At 30.1% G+C, this 19437-nt stretch overlaps 4 protein-coding genes across 4 annotated transcripts; 2 read left to right on the top strand and 2 right to left on the bottom strand.

The window, feature by feature from the left end:
* Positions 1–511: 511 nt before the first annotated feature.
* Positions 512–4369, top strand: LOC113521569 (allergen Tha p 1). The gene is made up of 2 exons (XM_026907132.2): positions 512–643; positions 3833–4369. Exon 2 carries the CDS (start codon positions 3840–3842, stop codon positions 4218–4220), a length of 381 nt encoding a protein of 126 aa, XP_026762933.1. The 5' UTR covers positions 512–643; positions 3833–3839; the 3' UTR covers positions 4221–4369.
* Positions 4360–8051, bottom strand: LOC113521832 (ejaculatory bulb-specific protein 3). Its single transcript, XM_026907488.3, has 3 exons — positions 7910–8051; positions 6455–6644; positions 4360–5049 (listed from the first exon to the last, which is right to left on the bottom strand). The coding sequence occupies exons 2-3, from the start codon at positions 6636–6638 to the stop codon at positions 4862–4864; spliced, it is 372 nt and encodes a 123-aa protein (XP_026763289.1). The 5' UTR covers positions 6639–6644; positions 7910–8051; the 3' UTR covers positions 4360–4861.
* Positions 8052–8164: 113 nt separating this feature from the next.
* Positions 8165–10021, top strand: LOC113521830 (EF-hand domain-containing family member B-like). Its single transcript, XM_026907485.3, has one exon. It carries the CDS (start codon positions 8438–8440, stop codon positions 10019–10021), a length of 1584 nt encoding a protein of 527 aa, XP_026763286.1. The 5' UTR covers positions 8165–8437.
* An 84-nt stretch (positions 10022–10105) lies between these two features.
* On the bottom strand, positions 10106–15358 carry LOC113521829 (uncharacterized). The gene is made up of 5 exons (XM_052899735.1): positions 15208–15358; positions 14372–14571; positions 12912–13093; positions 12238–12436; positions 10106–10423 (listed from the first exon to the last, which is right to left on the bottom strand). Exons 2-5 carry the CDS (start codon positions 14553–14555, stop codon positions 10242–10244), a joined length of 747 nt encoding a protein of 248 aa, XP_052755695.1. The 5' UTR covers positions 14556–14571; positions 15208–15358; the 3' UTR covers positions 10106–10241.
* Between the last annotated feature and the right edge of the window lie 4079 nt (positions 15359–19437).

Raw genomic sequence — 19437 nt, 5'->3', positions numbered from 1 at the left:
ACTCTTCTAAATCATCATCAATATCATCTTAATCAATTTCTGAGTTTAACCGTAGAAACGTACTTAACAATATAGACAAGTAGTCATTATTACAAATATGATATACTAGCTTTAAGCCGCGGCTTCGTCTGCGTGACCGGGATAAGTTTAACAATCGGGTTAAAGAGTAACTTATGTCCTTCTCCATACTATATAGTTCATATACATTAAAATTCAAAATGATTAATTAAGCCAATAAAGCATTAATACTCGTAATACAAACAAACTCACTTTCATATTAATAATATTAATAAACGTGCCATTTTTACCAATTAAACTTGGGTATACATATACTTCGGTGTACATTTACTCGTATTCATGTTTAGACTTTAATTGACGTCAAAAATATTACACTATACCGATTATGATACGATATTACCCGATATTTGACGTAACGTAAGCAATAAACACCAATAGAAAAATCTTCCGGCTCCATTGTTTACTCAATCAGATACCATTGATTATAATTTCATTCAATTAATGAACAACACGATAATGTTTGTATCAATCTGAGTATAAATGTTCCTTGTAGGCGTTGGAGACGACAGAACTTGTCGAAGGGTCGAACACGAGCTACGACTAACACCAGATTTGTCATCTTAAGGTAAGTCTTTAATATTCTATCTATTCATATAATTAAATTAATTAGTTATATATATTATTATACTAGATAATTAACTAATTTATAATTAATTATTTTTATTATATTAAATACATAACAAACTTTATTACGCACAAAATAGATGTATACTAAAAATATTGATACATTTTTTTATACTACGAAGGTGGCAAACAAGCATACAGTTGGTCTGGTAGTAAACGGACACTAGCCTATGGACGCCTGCAACACTAGGGGTATCACGTGTGCATTGCCGTCCCTGAAAAGACCTTAATACAGCATTTATAAAAAAACCCGATAAACTTGCGCAATTGAAAAAGGCACCTTCATTGCTATAATCTCTGACAAATAACCTATCTTATTATAGTAAATTAAAGTAAGCTTATATTGAAAAATGCATCCTATTGATATTATAAATGTAAAAGTTTATAAATATTTCTCGATGACGCTTCAACGGCTGAACGCATCTGAATGAAATTTGGGTGTGAAACTCAAGCAAAGTTACGGGATACAAACTAGTAATTAATAGTGCATGCATTTATTTCTATTTCGTTGTAACATATTAAAATAGTTTTCGCTAAAAAGTATCGTCTTCGGAAAATCATTGTCAACTAAAAAAGTAATATTTTTGTATATGTTTAACTCCACTAAAGTTATTTGCTTAGTGTATATCCATACTTATTCCAAATCGCTTATTTCGTATAACTTTATATATTAATATGATTAAAAAATTGTGACAATTGACCAAAACCATAAGTGTTAGGTTAGAAATTTTTCTGTCAATCAAAACAGTAACTTTCAACGCATATAAAATATTAGCATTTATTAGTATTTTAATATTAATCTTTTTATCTTCCACTGCCGTACGTAAGTCTTGATTATATCCAATACCACAAGCAATCATCCTCTATCTGGGATCCATTTAGTATGAAGTCATTCTAAATTATCGCGTTTGCCCCTAAAGAGTTACAAATAAGACAATATCCTCCACCATAGATGGATAGAGGGGCATGATTACTCCAGAATAGTCTAGTGTCCATCCCAATATGCAAAGAAGCCAAACCTCCTTGTAAAGAAATCTTAAATACTATCGGTTTTTCGAACTTCTGTTAAGTATTTATGACATTATCACATCTTGCTCTTGTTTGCTGCTCTTTTACTGTATTCTATAAAACAATTATAACCTAATAACTAATATAAAATGAATACATATATAGTATTTTATTTTGGTCAATAATCTTAGTAGACTAATCTAAGTAGGTAGTAGTACCCTTTACACGATAGTAGTAATTATTCTCAATCTTTCGATAAAACAATGGGTGGCCGTTATTGTTATTATAATTATGTGACATTATCTATGACGTGTTAGCATTTAAATGGCTTCCTATTTATTATTTCTTCATCATAACCTGATGTTGTTAACTGAACCTAACTCTAAATAGTATTATTAAATCTGTGGCAATCTCTAACCACCCAAAACGTACATCACTTTTAGGTCATCTATTATTTCATATGTGATAAAAAATATACGGGAACTACCACAAAATCTTTTTAAAGTCAATCTAAAACGTTAGCTCCAAGATAAATGTATTTATTCCATAAAAGAGTTTGCATCAAAATGATTTTAACATTTAAATTATTTAAATGAATGTATCTCATAGAACGTTATAAAAAACATTGACATGCTACTTATTGTTTTTTATGTAAGTAGAATACATGTTGTTAGTATAGGGTCTGAAAACATCTGAAATGTATACAAGTAACACTTTACCATTTTGAATGCCATTAAAATAATGTGGCTAAGTATGTGATTCTATAACACTGATTAAGACCTATTTCAACCATATTTATTTAAATAAATTATTTAAATATTATATTATAAAAAATAATCTTTAATATAAAGTATCTTAAAACTAAATTATTTATCATATGTATTATATAACTACTGTTGTATATCTAATACAATTCAATGTTGTTTCAAACTTTTCAGTTATTTGAGAAAATGTTTAAAATTTGAATGCAATTATTAATTTAAAATTGAAGTAAGATTTTTTTTAATTATCTGATATCAAAATGAAGTAATCATTAGGAATCGCATTATTAAAATCGTCTATTGTTAAAGTCGAGGGATAGGCAGCGTTCCTCTTTAAACATCACCAAAGCCTAACTGCGGTTACCAATCCGCCTGCTAAGCGTAACAACTACCGACAAAACTCCTTAATAACGGGGGGCCTGTCTTTAACAGTGGACAATTAACAGCTGATATGAAGATGATGTATTATTAAAATGTATTGGTATCGACTTTACAACAAACAATTATAATAAGATTAAATTAAAATGATAATTAACATACAAATTAGTGTTGGCAAACATTGATCGGCTATGAAAACCACATATATATTAAATTACGCAACAGCTCGTTTAAGTTTAACCAGTTCTTTTACAAGAAGAGATAATTAAAAAAAAAAGTATTCTAGTTCTAGACGACTACAAAATGCATTAAATGTCTTTTCTTGTCTTTGTTATTTATTATTAATCCCTTACTTACAATAAAAATATTCTTCTAATACTCCTTACCTTACTCCACAAAATATATTCACCACAATAGACACGAAATACCTCTGACTAGAGAAATGGTGTCTAGTGTCCCCATTTTTTTTTATTCAGCGCCATACTGCTATCAATATTCCCCATTAGGTCGACCTCAACACAGAAACCAACGTGGTTAACTTTCGAAGAATTAACCATGATAGATTATATTGATCTAACTTTGCCTTTATCTATCATTCTTCATTGGTACACCACCGGCGTATGCGTATATTGATAGCGATGATGGAGTTACAATTCCATTTTCATTTCCAAAAAAATACCTCTGACTAGGTACATTATTGGGGTACATGTGCTCATATATTTTATAATATTGTACATGAAATCATCACAGACATATAAAATTCAATTTCGCTAATTTAACTTCTTGAAATGTAAAATACATTTCAATTTTCTCTTTACACATAGCATGCAGATAGTTCAAGACCATTCCTTGTGCCAGTCTTTTTAGGGAGTTTGAAATTCAGCAATGTAAAAAACAGTATTAACCGCTAAAATAATGATAACATTTTATACAGGAGCATTTTCATTCCTATAGACAATTAAATAAAGCCCATTAATTTTCAGATCAATAATGAAGTTACTGCTAGTCCTATCTGTCGTGGTAGTGGCGTCGGTATACGCAAAACCAGGCTCCACATATACTGACAAATGGGATCACATCAATGTCGACGAGATACTGGAATCTCAGCGGCTACTCAGAGGATACGTAGACTGTCTTCTTGACAAAGGTCGATGCACTCCAGACGGCAAAGCCTTAAAAGAAACCATACCTGATGCATTGGAATTCGACTGCTCCAAATGCACAGCAAAACAAAAGACTAGTTCCGATAAAGTCATACGTTTCTTAGTGAACAAACGCCCGGAACTTTGGAAAGAACTTAAAGTAAGGTACGATCCTGATAGCATCTACGAGCAAAGATACAAGGACAAACTGAATGCACTTAGTGAATAAACATATTGTTATGTAAACCTTAGTTATATACGTATATTCTTTTAATTACGTGGTAAATCCAATGTTTATAATGTACCACATGATATAACTGTGATGAAAATTAGGGATATTGATATTGGTTAAATAAAAACTACGAAACTAAATGCTAACGTTTTGTTTTATTAAAAATTTTTAATAATTTCATATTTTTAACATAATATATTTAATTATATTAATGAATTGATTATGTTAGTCGTTTCCTTTAATTGTTTTGTCTTCAGCTGGAAATCTTCAAGGTGAGTAGTACGGTACGTTACAAGTTTTCGTAACAAGTTATATATTAGTAGAATATTTTAAAATAGCGGTTTTTATATAAAAATAAGTTTATTTTTATATTGTTGTTTATTTTACAATTATTGTAAAAATACAAAATGAATAATATTAACAATATTACCATTTTTCCACATAATATGTCTTTTGAATACAGATAGTAATTTACACTGTAAATTATTACACAAATACGTCATACTTGCGTCACAGTATCAGATTATTTTCCATTATAACTTGAAATTGCATGCAGTTATTACTACAGTGGAAATATACTATATGTAAGCTGAATGATTTACGTCTAAAAACTCATAAGCATAGTCACTTAAGTAAATTTAGTCTTTTTCCTCTATGAATTTATTAAAATTATCTCTATATTTTTTGTCCTTGTCATATTTATCAACAAGCTGACTCCAGGCTTCTGGATGTCTCTCCATTATGGCTCTTATTACTTTTTTGATAAGCTGTTTTTGTTTGAGAGTACATTTTCCACATGATGTTTCTAAGGCTTCGGGTATTATTTCTGTATAAAAAAAAATGCATTAAAATATATAAATAACATCTCAAGATTTTTTACGTGAAGAAACTACATCAGATGTTAGAAAAGAGATGATTTACTACATGTGTGTAACATGTATTCCATCTATATCCTGGAGTAAATAACATTCTATATTTTACCCCACTTAATTATGGTACTTCATATATGTAGTTATCCCTAAAGATATGCCCCCTTCATCATAAACACGTCAAATCTCTCGTAAACCTATTTTAGCTATTAAAGTGTTATGTTTTTAGCGCTAAATTCTCAATTTGAAAGAAAATGTCAACTCACTTTAATAGGTAAATTAGGTTTGTACGAGATTTTTGTTTTTAAGAATAAAGGGTTAGATTTCATAACTCCATACCCGATACATAATGTTACTACTACCATTCCAGCGTATATCGATAGCGCAAGCGGGGTCACCATTCCATTATCACCATATGATAGTATCTTATTATATAGATAGTCTCCATACAAATATTTAGAGAAAAGTGGGCCAACTTTTTTATACAATTTTGCATGATAAATAGTTATGGGTGACTCCTTTATAACTTCTATATTTTGTTTTATAAATTCTACACCTTTTTAATGCACCAAATCTCGTTTTATTAATAAATAATTAAATATAGATACGTCAAGATACACTCTATACGAAAGTATATAGAACACTGATAAAAAAAAAAAAACAAGTCAGCTAATTTCATAATTGGCTGACAAAAAGTTGACTCATTTTTTAGGTTCGATACTCTATCTATAAAATCTAAGGATAGTATATACTAGTCATAGAAGCAACGTTGACAGATTGAGTATATTTTTCGCAATTTTTGATAAAATAATTTCTGTTCGCAAAATTTTGGAGAAATGAAATATTTGAGAAATTTGGGTAATTTTTTCTGACAGTTTTGAACAATGAAGGCAGCAAATCAGAGAATGGGATAAAATAACTGAACGTAAAAGCGGCGTAAAAGAAGTGAAAACAGTTTGTGATTGTGTATTTTTTTTTCGTCGTTTATTTTATAATACATAATAAAACATTCTACATTTCCATTATATAGTGGAAATAGAGTTTGGGTAAAAGTAAAAGGAAATCTTATCGATTTGAAAAAAAAAATTTAGCATTAGCATTTAGATAGAAATAAAAAATCGTATCTGGCAACCCTACAAACAGGAGCACACAAACACACAAAAATACAAGTAAAAACCCATGTAGGCGACCTCTGTATAAAGTCCCCAGTAAGTAAATATTACAATGTAATTACAAATATACATTAAATTATTACATAAACAAAATAAGTTAAAATAATAAATATTTATTTATTTATTTAATATATATTATTCTTGTATATATATATATATATATATATATAATAATAAATAACATACGTACTTTTAAAATCCTTAGCATCAGGAGTGCATGGCCCCTTGTCGAGAAAACATTTAGTGTAACCAACTAGTATTCTATCATTTTCAATAAGTGGGTCTACGTCGAAATCATCATACCGGGGGTTATACAAATCAGCAGAAACTTTAGCTGATAATATTCCAACAAAAATAATGTACACTAAAATCATGGTGAACTGAAATTAATTAATTTATACGTTAAAAAAATTTGGATTTTAAAGTCTGTACACTTACCTATTTTATAAAAATTCGGGAGGCTCGAAATAAGCAATGGAACCCACATCAGTAATTGGAACAAGGTACGACTGTATAGTTTTTAACGAAATTTTATATTTTAAAACTTTTATTATAATTTATCAGATGAATAATTTCTGAAACCACTAGTTTGATTTAATTACAATATGAAATCGTACAGAATGTAGTTTTTAAATGATCTTCAAAGGAATGCATTATGCAGATAGGTAAGATTATTTAAATTACACTAATAATTACTTATTTATTTTTGTAAATACAAAGAAAGGGCTTTCACTTTCCACACAAGAACTATAGTAGAAGAAAGTTTTAGCTATGCTAAATAAGTTAACAGTAGGTATATATTTGCAGGTGGAGGCCGTTCCTTATGACAGTCTATGGCAAAGGCTTATGTTTAGCAGTGGATGGATAACGGATGATATGATAATGACAAGGAATGTACCTACTTTTAAAGGAACGTTATTATTTTATGAACCCATAGGAGCTAAGTAGAAAAATCTGAAAAATCTAACTGACCATTAAACGGCATACATTGCCAACTAACCTGGCAAATATAAACAAAATCTGTCGCAGAAAATATCAAAATAAAATGTCCCCCACTGTAAGTTGCTCCAACCTAGAATAGGGGATATCTAATAACGGACTATCCTGACCACCGTAGTAGTCATAATTATTATTAAAGCAAGGCTTTTTAAACAATAATGAAGATATTTGAAATTCAAAGATATATATGCACATGTAAAAAAAATAAAAATAAAATAAATAAATATATAAATAGTAAAAAAATAGTTGTATGGTCAAACTTAGTTGTGACAATCAAATCAAATAGAAACTATACTTCAAACAGATAATCATTAGTGTCTTTATTTTAAGAATATGTATTTTATCCTTTATACTATTTAGAATTATTACTTGAAATATTGAAAATAGCGGTGTAGGTCCCGGTATAGAATAGGCCACTCCTTCCTCTCCCGTGGGTAAGAGGCAACTAAAGGAGCTTATAGTAGCGGGATGGGCAGCAGCGTTTCTCTTAAAACATCACTAAAATCCAAACTGCGGTTAGCAACCTGCTTTCCAAGCGTGGCAACTACTTGCAAAATTCCCCCTATGAGAAAGGCTATGTTCAGCAGTGGACAATCGACTGATACAACAACAACAACAATTTAGAATTCTATTAAATAATACCTACCACATGTTAACACTTCACTTCTTTGAACTCTTGTGCTTATAAAACTAAAAAATCAGGAAGCAATCTTCTTTCTTATATAAAGCCGGTTGTCATTATCCCTAATTGGCTATGGAGTAAATATAGCCTACAATTACCATTCTAGAGTTATGGATGTAATTCTAATGTACACATTGCTAAGTACTGCACATCTACGTGATTAGCAACATTTACTGGCCAGTTAAGATCACTGCACAAGTGCAATACCTATATTTTATCATACAACACTAATAAAACTTTTGGCATTTTCTCTAAAATTCATTTAATTTTTTTTTTTATATTTATACTGAAACGAATTACTATATTATATAGCATTAATATTTCAATATTTACTGTAAAGACTACATATATTCTTAATCTAGGTGCGTTCTTACACATAAAATATTTTATTTTGATCATTAATAGTCGTCATTATTTTGACATAATATGTCATTTGGAAAATCTAATTTTACAAATATGTTTTTATAATATTTAATCAAAATATACCTTGACATGCCTGTAGATTGTCAGAGATCCACTTGTGGTGGGAAAGGCAATTATGGAATGTTCATAAAAAGAAGTCCGAATCTATGCGCAGCTGGTCTACCTACAGCGCAACCTGATGATCACGTAAAAGATTCCCTGCAACATTACCTGTTAAAAGACGAAGCGGACTCTCTTATTTCTGACGCTATTATTCCAGCAGACAAAACACGTCCTCTTCCTCCATTGCACCATCCTATACAACCTGATAAGCGAAATGCTGGTCTATTTTGTGACGTTGCTGAGATTGTTAACCCACCCAATAAAACTAAATTTCAATCTCTAACAGACGATTTAAAAGATACCGCATATTCATCTTATTGGAAAAGACCTCTTGGATGCGTGCACGATTCAGTTCCAATGTTGCCAGAGGGATTTGATGTATTTGGAATAACATTTGGAAGGAGAACTCCATTTCATGGACGCTTATATGATATTGTAATGCCAAAGAATCCATATCCAGATAAAACACCTCCATCAAAGCGTCCAGGAGAACAACGTAAATATAATTACTGTAAACCGTCATTTGATTCCGATTTAACCTATGGGCATAGAACTTATGTGGATAAACGAGGTTCTTATGTAAAATGTTGTTTGACTGATAACAAAGTTTTTGAAGGAACAGGAAATCGAACGATTGTAAATAGTATACAAGCAAATTTTCTAGATACAAAGCAATCTAGAATTGGCATCGTTTCAGCACCAAATGAAAATATAAAAAATGTACCTAAAGATTTCTGTTTTGGTAAACTAAAGCCCCCCGACAATTTACCAGAATGTCTCACACTTTGTGAATTAAATCCTGGTCGAGATCATTTCCATAAATGCTTAAAGCATCTGAACACTCTGCGTAAATCTTTATCTACTCGTTTCTTACCAACGTTCTTTAATGGATTTTACTTAAATTTAAAACATTTTAACAAAGATAAATCTGGATGGCTCCCAAAAGAAGTAGTATATAATTATTGTGGAACTAAATTGATAAGATTTGATCCAACATTAATTGAACCCTTATTGTCATTATGGCAAGCATTTGATGGCACAAGAATAGAATATAAAATTTTTGTTAATGTCATTAATTACAGAGAGCCTTTTCCCGAAATACCTAAAATACCTGATTTACAAAAACACTGCCTTAATTTTAATACAACATATACTAAAATGGTAAAAACTGGACAAAAAGCCGATCAGAGACCTATGGCAGGATTACCGTCTGGTCGTTATCTTGATTTAGACTATCCAATCAGTCCTGAAAAATGTTGCAAAGCAGATACAATATGTCTTCCACATGAATCAGATATGAAGTCCTGTTTATCTCCGTCTGTTTTAACTTTTCTTCATGTTAATCATCGTGATATGTACGCTAAACGCGAGCCACATGTAGTAAAAAGAGTTTTTGAAGCCACTGGAGAAAAATTTTGTGATGACACTTTTAATGCAATATGGAAAAATGCAAAAAAATATCATTCACAGGGATGGGTTTGTTATGAAACATTTAGACGAGCTTTAGAGGCATATCTGAAATCGGAAAATGAAGAAAACAAAATAAACTAATTTAATAACATTCCCTTCATTTCTTTTTGTATCATATATGTTTTTATACTCTTTTGAATATGCTTAAATAGAATAAAATGTAAGTCAAAATAAAAATCTGTTTATTTAAAATATAGGTATAATTAAACTATATATATTTTATTTTATATACCATTAAATAGAAACCGCCTTTGTTGTCTATAGATACAATTATATCTTCTAATACATTTATAAGTTTTATTTATGACTTAAGAAAATCTTGAAAAGCTTGTTGATATTTGCCATTTGGATCATATTTAGCTACAAATTCTTTCCAAATTTCGGGATGTGTCTTTTTCACTTCCTGCACTAATTGCTTACCCATCTTCTTTTGCTTATCAGTACATTTGGCACATCTTGTCTCTAGTATTTCTGGTATTCTTTCTGAAATTAAAAATGTTATATACTCAGTACATTTATAGATACGGACAAAAGACGAACGAATCATAGATATCACATACCACTATGTCATTCTTAGTAACCTTTAAGCATTGCGCTTTTTGAAGACCAAGGCCGCCATACCCAATATATTCACAGCCATATCCCAGCATTAATATATTGCCAAAATTTATTTTGTAGGCGCTTTTATACTAGTAAAACATATATTTAAAAAGATATGATTATAATGATATTTATTTATTTAGTCTCTAGTCCTAGATACATTCTTTATTAATAAGATCAAAGCAAATCTAAGTGTCTATTTATATGCGTTTGCTTGTTTGTGTAAGTTTTAATGTACATTCGTATTTGAAATTTGTTTTAACAGGTTATAAAAAGTGGCCATATCCCTTGAAAGTATTTCTTCTAGTCAACTTTGAGAACTCGAAAGGAGGAGGTAAGTTTTTTTTTATAATATTATGTATTTATTAATATTATCTTATTTTCTTGTTTTTATAATATTATTTATTTATTAATATTATCTTATTTTCCTGATTTTTATTATATTATATATTTATTATATTCTTTATTAGAGCTAATATCATGTGTTATTATTTGTATTTTTTCAAGTTAAAAAATGAAGTAATTATTTGTTAGTTACGTCTTAATTTTTGCATTATTACACAAAATAAACTTACATATAATTTATACTAATGTAATGCCTTTGAAACTCTTGATTGATATTTATTTATTTTATTTATTCATTTCTTTATTACATGACACCCTCTTCGAAATTACAAGGCTATCAAGTACAATACAATTACTGTAAACCATCATACAATTTTAATACTTATATTGGTATCAAATCCAATATGGATAAAAGAGGTATATATGTTAAATGTTGCTTATCTGATGATAGAATATTTCCAGGCACCACTTTAGCAAAACCTCTAAATACAGTACAACCAAACCCAATTGTTTTTGGATAAACCCAAGCTAAGGCATTTTTTAAGAATTATACTTAAATTTAAATCATTTAGATATAGATAAATCAGGATGACTGCTGCAAAATATTATCTATAAATGTTGTGCTATTAAGTATATTCGAATTAATCCAACATTAATAGAACCCCTTCTCAAAAGCTCATATTCAAAGCTCTATGATTAATTATAAAGTATTTATTTACTTGATAAAAAATTCAGAACTCTCTCCTGAACTTTCTAAAATACTTGATGTATCTTATGAATGTTTAAATAAAAAAAAAAAAAACTTATACAAATATGGTAAAGTCGAATCAAGATATTGGGAAAAAATCAATGGCAGGTGGTATACCTGAATCCGAACGGTATTTCGATGTTGATTACCTAGTACACCTAAATGTTTATATAAAGCAGACACAACTTATCTTCCTCATGAAACAGACGCAAAAGCATGCTTATACCCTAGTCTACTAACTCTTACTGGTGTCAGTCATCATGCAAGCCATAAGTTATAAGAACAATATTTGAAGCTATTGGCAAAAATTACCACACGAAAAATTTACTAATGTTTGGGAAAATGCTAAAAAGTATCACAATGAAGGCCTAATCTCCTATGAAACATTTAGACGAGCCTTAAAAGAATTTAAGTCAATCCTTCCAATCCAAATCCCAGATCATAATTTATCATTATCTAATATAAAAATACGTCGTAATTCAAAACTGTATTTAAAATAAATGCAAAGGGAAATATTTGATTTCAGATAACAATAAATTATTGTACTAATTTAAGTTATAGTTCATAATTAGAATAAATATTTTAAGTTTAATATTTATCTTACCTTTTACTTTTTTTATTTCTGGTGTACAAGGTCCTTTGTTTAACAAACACCGTGAATAAGCCTGTAATAGTCTGTCATTCCCCAATACTTCAGATATATCAAAATTGTCATCTATCGAGTCATATTTTTCTTGAGCTATTGCGGCTCCAAGTAAACACAAAGTTATAAGAACAAACATTCTAGATAGAGCTTGAAGTAATTATGTTTCCTATCTGCCTAACAAATGCTATATGACTATATTTTTCCATCTTTTAATTATTTATATGGGCGATTCAAGGTTTTAAAATTCTCGGAAGATAGATGCTTGGCATATGTCACTATTAACTAGATTACTTGAACCATTATTGCCGAATCAAAGAATCCAATGTCAATTAAAGCTATAAAGCTATTATGTTCACGTACATATTGACCACAAATGACGTTTATAATATCGATAATGGCAATCTACTAATCAATAAAACGATATTACAATATCACTTACAATTTAATACAATTAAATATACGAGTATTTAGATATAATTAATAAATTAAGAATAATTAAGATCATAAATGCATTTCCCTGCAGGGTTTAAATATAAATGTCCGTATGATTTAATTCACTGACAAACTTAGCTTTCACGCAGCACCCTTTCTTTTATATTAGTATATTTTAATAGTAAGTATATCAATTATGCACCAGTGGCTAAGAAGTCGTATAGAGCATCTCTGTTAGTGCGTTTTGGATCGTACTTGTCGAGAAGATCGAGAAAACGGGATTCGCTTTTTGCCCTAATGCCATTTAATAACTTGCGAACAACCATCTTCTGAACTGGATTACAACGCCCACAGGCTGTCGACAGTGTCTCAGGAAGTACTTCTGTAATCGTAAAAATATAAAATACTTAATTAATTTATTTATTTATTTAATAAATATAGACTAGTTTTACTACGTACCTGATGCAAAAGCAAGACTTAATATTAAGTCAACTTTAGGGAAATACTTTCTGTATTTCTCTAAAGTTTCGTTCTTATTAATTTAATTAATAGTCATAATAAGTTTAGTTAGCAACTAGCAAATAACTATGGACTTTGAAGCCGTGTCAGTTCGATTAAATAATTTATGGTATTCCATGCCCAGTCGTAAGTTATCAAGATCGTATTTCCAATACAATTTTTATGTACGTCTAAATAGACAGGTAAATAAATATAGTTCATTAGGAAGTGCGTTGTTTCCGCAAACGTTTAGTTTGTAGAATAAGCTCGTTGTATAATTTTCTCTAAGAGATTAGAGCTATACAAAAATAATTAATAATATTATAATTAATTAATGAATTAATATTATTATTTATTATTAATAATTCTATTCTTCAAAAAATATGAAAAGATATTTTCAGTGTCTGTTACAAACATTCACTGCCCCTACTGCTATTTTTTTTAATAGATGATAATGAAATGGTAGGCTTATTCGCCAGCGTAGGCCGTTAGCGCAGGCGGGGCACCAGAGAAGGATGATAAGTGTGAAAGAAATGACAGGTCAATTATCTCAACGTGAAAAATACACTTGGAATTCAGTGCGATGCTTTGCAGGGGAGGTCGACCTGTCAGGATTTTTTTTAATGAATGTTAAAGAAATGGTAACCCTGCTCGCGCAATCGGTATACACTGGCAGGGCACCAGTGAGGGATGATTGGTGAGGCAAGTCAGTCAGCCCATCTTGATAATTCCACTAAAATTAACCACGATGGATTCCAGGGGGAACCACGTGGTGGTCGACCTATTAGGGTATATTACTAGCAACGGGGCAGTTAAGCCCGATTACTAACAACCCCTTTCCCCCCGACCTGTCAGGGTATATCGCTAGCAATGGGACTGGTATTCCACATTACTAACAATGTCTTTCCTCTTCTAAGCTATTATTATATATATTATCTGCTTACCATCAGACAGTTTTATTCGCCTCTTCAGTGGTATAAAAAAATATCCTACTAATTATTTAAAGAGCTTGTAGCAGCAAACTCCTAAAAACATAAATAATTTAGGTCACATGCATCTCGTCAATTTGCAGAGTAGCTCAATTTAGTCTGTAAAACCGTCAGGTTTTAGGCACTCTACGCTAGGAATTAGGCTCCACGTATTCATAATAATTGAAACTTACTTTTAAAATTCTTGCCATCCTTATTACAGGGTCCTTTGTCCATCACACATTTGTAATATGCGAGTAGTATCCTCTCGTTCTGTATGATTACATCTGCGTTTACATTCTCGTAACGATTATAATATTGAGCAGCACTTAATGTCACTGCAGTCAATGCACACAGGTAGAGCAGGAAACCCCTCATGTTTTATAACAGCAGGCTGGTAATAACAAACACAAATGTTATAAAAAAAATATTAGAAATGTATAATTATAACAACACATTGATTGATTTATATCTCTTTGCAATTTAGTAACTTTTTTAATTATTTTTAATTGTTAAAATTGTTTATTTTAATGTATTATTTACATTTACCGTATAACAATGAGGTTTTAAAATGTATAATAATCATAAATATTGTTATCATTTATTATTATTTATTATATTATAATATAATTAATGAATAATATTGAAGAATTACATATAAAATGTCAATAATGATTATAAACTTATTCAGCCACTCCAAAACTTAATAATATGATGGTGTTATAACTTATTGTACTCTAAAAATATTTATCAAAATAAGTAAATAGGTATCTACCTACATACGTTCAGAAACACGAATACATGTAATACATAAATACATACACACAAAAAATACAATTATATAGAAAAACAAATCATAGGAGTCCATAATAACAACTATTTACTAATCATATACAATTTAATACCCATAATATACCTGAATCATCCAATCAAGAACCCAGTGGCCCGTCAAACACTAGCACATTTGCATACACTTTCACAGTTCACAAATTACTTTCTAAGTGATGTTATTGAAGAAAAAAGTACTCACTTATCGGAGAAAGTTAGTAAGTCCTCCGGGTGCGGCGGTCGCCGGCGGTATGGTCACCAGTGGTGGTGGAACCAGTCTAGTGAAGGAAGAGGTCGATGTATCGGGCCGCATACAAAACATGCACTCTCCGGAACTAAAGAAAGCTGCCGTCTAACGTGTTCTCGGGGATCGGCGCGGAATACGAGAACGGACTTTATAATATTTCTGACTACATTCGTAAATATATAATAATAGTATACTCGTAAATGCCTCCGTCTACAGCATAAGGGAAGGAGACACACACACACACACACACACATATATATATATATATATATATATATATATATATATATATATATATATATATATATATATATATATATATATATATATACATATAAATATTTATGTTATTTATATTATTTATATATGAAACTATTTTTGACATACAAAATAGTTACTAAACATGAAATAACATTTTGTGTGTTACTTCATAATATACTACCTATATCTCGCAGCTTTTCTCGACTGTAAAAAGTAATCCACAAGTTTCATTTGAATCCATTTAGTCGTTAAAACATGCATGAGTAATAAACACATACGTTCAATTATCTTAATATTAAAATTTTACAAACTTTCACATACGTACGGAACCAAATAAGCAATCATTCGTTATGTTAAAAAGTAAATAAATATACACCTATCAAAATCATAATCAATATCTATGGTTAATTTTATTTATAAAAATGTAGGTAGATTTTATCACATTAACCCTGAACCCGAAACAGGTTATCATATGAGTTACATATGAGTTACCGACTCATATGAGTTACACAGACAAGAGGTGACACAGACAAGAGGTGACACAATGCAAATGAACTCATTTTATGATAATATTTATTTATTATTTTATGATAATACTGTTTTTATATATAATTATTTTATTTAATTGGGTTATAATCGGCTATTGTGCGTTTCTGCTATTATATTATTAACCTATTTTGAAACAGTCCACATTTTATTTATAAATTGGAAAGAAGTTTTAGAGAGGTTAACACCATAGATTAAGGATGCTAAAAAAATATTTGTACTCTTCAACAATTTGTTTATTTGTATACATGGACCCATCTCCATGTTGTAGCAATGTAAAAATGCAGTGTTACAAATTCTTTCATCTCCAGGATAGCGTAAAAGAACTAACGGTAGAAGCACAGGTCATCGTCTTCCTGCTTTATCCCAATTATTTGAAGTCGGCGTAATATGATTTTATTCATGTTACTCAAGGTATTGGTTTTAAACCTATAAATTAAAACACAAAACGTTAAACCAAACCGTCTGGCCAGCTCATATCCTCTTATAGATGTCCGAGTCTAGCAGTATATGTTAATGATTTTTTTTTATACAACTTAGAATGACAAACAAGCTGACGGTCCACCTGATGGAAAGTGGTAACCGTCGCCTATAGACATGAGCAGTACCATGGACATAACACAGTATACTGTTTCGCCCATGATACCCCCCATGCGTTGCCTAAGGACTCAGATGTTATTCCTCTGTGCCCAGTAAATTCACGCCATATCCCACCCTTCAAACCGAAACACAGCCATGCAAACACAACTGCTTCACGGTTGAAACACGAATGGGACAGAGGTACCTAAGCAATCGACTTTTGTACAAAGTCTCCCTCTGGTAATGTGGTAAGACAGTTTTGATTTTAGTAATATAACAGGTTCAACTCCCGAACTTACAAATTTTGTATTCATATGTACCTATGTCTGTTTATATTTGTCTGGATGTTTTTATATAAAATATATTTACATTAAATGAAAGCATTTTAGTATGTCAACTGTCTAGTACCTATAGTATAAGCTCAACCCAGTTTGGGACTAGATGACACTGATATATATTGTAGTATGTCCAGTGATATTTATTACTGCTAGTAATATAGACTACTAGTCAATAATAAGTACCGCTATTAAGTGCTGTATAACGTTATCTTTTGTAATAATTTTCAAAAGAACAAGCAATATAACTTTCTCAACTGTTGCTTCAATCCTTTGAGAATCCAATGGGCAACTTAAAACTGGGTCTCCATACGGTCCAAGAACGGTAAATTCGTCGTAAACTGCGGCCGCAGTTAGGTATTTAGCATTTATATGCAAGTATAATGATTCGTTTATTATGATAAACTTTTATGCGATGCAAATAAATACATGCTAAATAAATATATTATTATATTAAGAATTTTATTGTCAATAAGCTTATGCTTTTTTGACGTTATAACAGTTGAACTGATTGCGATCAAATTTGGTATTTGCATATTATTTGGGATGGAATATAACTCGATCACGCGGACGAAGTCACTTGTAAAAACTAGTGTTATTTAAATATAAGTGTTTTTAAAGTAAGGAACATCCTCCTTACTCTACCATATTTTAACAGCTGAACAGATTTGAATGGCCATTTCCTTAATTAATAGTATTGATAAAATAATAAAAACGTCCTGTATATTAATATAATACGTAATGTATATGGAATACTTTTTATCCATATTCGCACGGACAAAGCCATGGGTTACAGCTAGCACTAAATACGGATACTCATAAAAAATATCTGCTTGATATAATTATATATAATCCTATAATTATAGGTATAACGTCCAAAGGACACTAGGTCGCAATTAGTAATTCAGTACTAATATAGTCTTAATCGTCTATGTACTGAGAAATAACTAGTGAATCTATATGTGTTCTAGCAAATTATACAGGAAAAACAAACAAAAATCAATTCAAAATTTGTATGTATGTTTCCCTAATCCACTTCACTGATTCACGTGACTTGCTATATTTTCCACTAATCGAGTAGTTTGTTCATTTATTCACATACAAAAGTAATAAATTGACAAGTATCATTTTTATGCATAAATTAAGGACAATACTTGCGATTTAACTTTTTTTATACCACTGAGGTGGCAAACAAGCATACGGCCCACCTGATGGTAAGTGGTTACCGTAGCCTATGAACACCTGCAATACCAGAGGTATTGCAACTGCATTAAATTTTTAATTTAGTTAGACGGATTATTTGTTTTCTTCATTTTTGAACTTATAAATAATATATCACCGCTATGATAGACTTCAAGAATAGTTTAATAATACCATTATTATTTTATTATTCAATAATATTTTTTTTTATTTTCTTTAGTTTTTAGAATACAAATGAAAGCGGCAATAAGATATTTATATAATATCGGACGATTTTTCATGATCAATGTACAAAATAAACATGTCGATTAATTAAATATTCGCGTAAACAAATGTTAAAATTATATTTATTTTAAAATCGTCAATAAACATGCCAACAACTTGTATGACAAGAGCTCTCAGAATGTTTGATTCGTCCATAGATCTTGGTAATGTCGGCATAAATTTTTCAAACTTCGCTTTTTCTATTACAGTGCAGTTGGCATACGACGTATTCACCATTTCTATAATGATATCTGGAATATTTTTTTTATAAATACAACTAGCAGTGACAAACATGACTGATCTAATGTAAGGTGATAACCGTCGCCTATAATATGGGTATCAAAGAATACAGTGCATGACCGTGGCTGAAACGAAAGTTAATCGGGGCAATAATCCTTCATATGTAGCTCTTCCTGAATGGTATGGAGGTATGGAGGAAAATAAGACAGCCTCAGGAAGTCAGAAGTCTCAAATTGAAATTACTTTTAAATACCGAAATAGTTATACAACACAGATGCTTAACATTTGTCAAAATTAATTAAAATTCAATAAGATCATAAAGGCCAGTAACTTAAATGTTTTTATGTATTCCATAGTGACAGTGATACGAGCATGATGATTAGTACTGTGAACCCTACAAAAACAGTATATTATTATATGTAAGTTACAGTCGAGTAAAATCAAGTGAAAAATTATTCTCGTTTTTTTTTTTCAAATCGCTTTACCATAAAATAATTTTGAAATTGTATACATTACAAAAGATATTTTCTATATTGCTTACGTTTAATAATCTTATCTTCGTCAGAACATCTCTTTTCACTATTTATACATTGAAATAACCTTTTTGGTTTTATATTATTTGTTAGTATAAACATTCTACATCTAAATTGTCATAATTGTTCACTTTACAAGAACAGTATCCAATATAATCAATAACGCGAAGTAAATAATGCATAATGAAAGGTTAATCATGCTTTGAAAAATAAATTACAAAATATAA

Source organism: Galleria mellonella, unplaced genomic scaffold (genome assembly GCF_026898425.1).
Source record: "Galleria mellonella isolate WM207_F2 unplaced genomic scaffold, CSIRO_AGI_GalMel_v1 utg63, whole genome shotgun sequence".
Taxonomy (NCBI): Eukaryota; Metazoa; Arthropoda; class Insecta; order Lepidoptera; family Pyralidae; genus Galleria; species Galleria mellonella.
Note: the sequence above shows the minus strand (reverse complement) of the source record. Positions and strands in the feature narration are given on the sequence as shown.

Excerpts from the sequence above, each read along its gene's own strand:
- LOC113521569 (XM_026907132.2), top strand. The coding sequence starts at position 3,840 with ATGAAGTTACTGCTAGTCCTATCTGTCGTGGTAGTGGCGTCGGTATAC.
- LOC113521832 (XM_026907488.3), bottom strand. The coding sequence starts at position 6,638 with ATGATTTTAGTGTACATTATTTTTGTTGGAATATTATCAGCTAAAGTT. Across the intron at positions 5,050-6,454 it reads TGATGCTAAGGATTTTAAAA|AAATAATACCCGAAGCCTTA; the intron begins GTACGTATGTTA and ends TTTTTTATACAG.
- LOC113521830 (XM_026907485.3), top strand. The coding sequence starts at position 8,438 with ATGCCTGTAGATTGTCAGAGATCCACTTGTGGTGGGAAAGGCAATTAT.
- LOC113521829 (XM_052899735.1), bottom strand. The coding sequence starts at position 14,555 with ATGAGGGGTTTCCTGCTCTACCTGTGTGCATTGACTGCAGTGACATTA. Across the intron at positions 13,094-14,371 it reads GGATGGCAAGAATTTTAAAA|AAGTACTTCCTGAGACACTG; the intron begins GTAAGTTTCAAT and ends TTACGATTACAG. Across the intron at positions 10,424-12,237 it reads AGAAATAAAAAAAGTAAAAG|AAAGAATACCAGAAATACTA; the intron begins GTAAGATAAATA and ends TTTTAATTTCAG.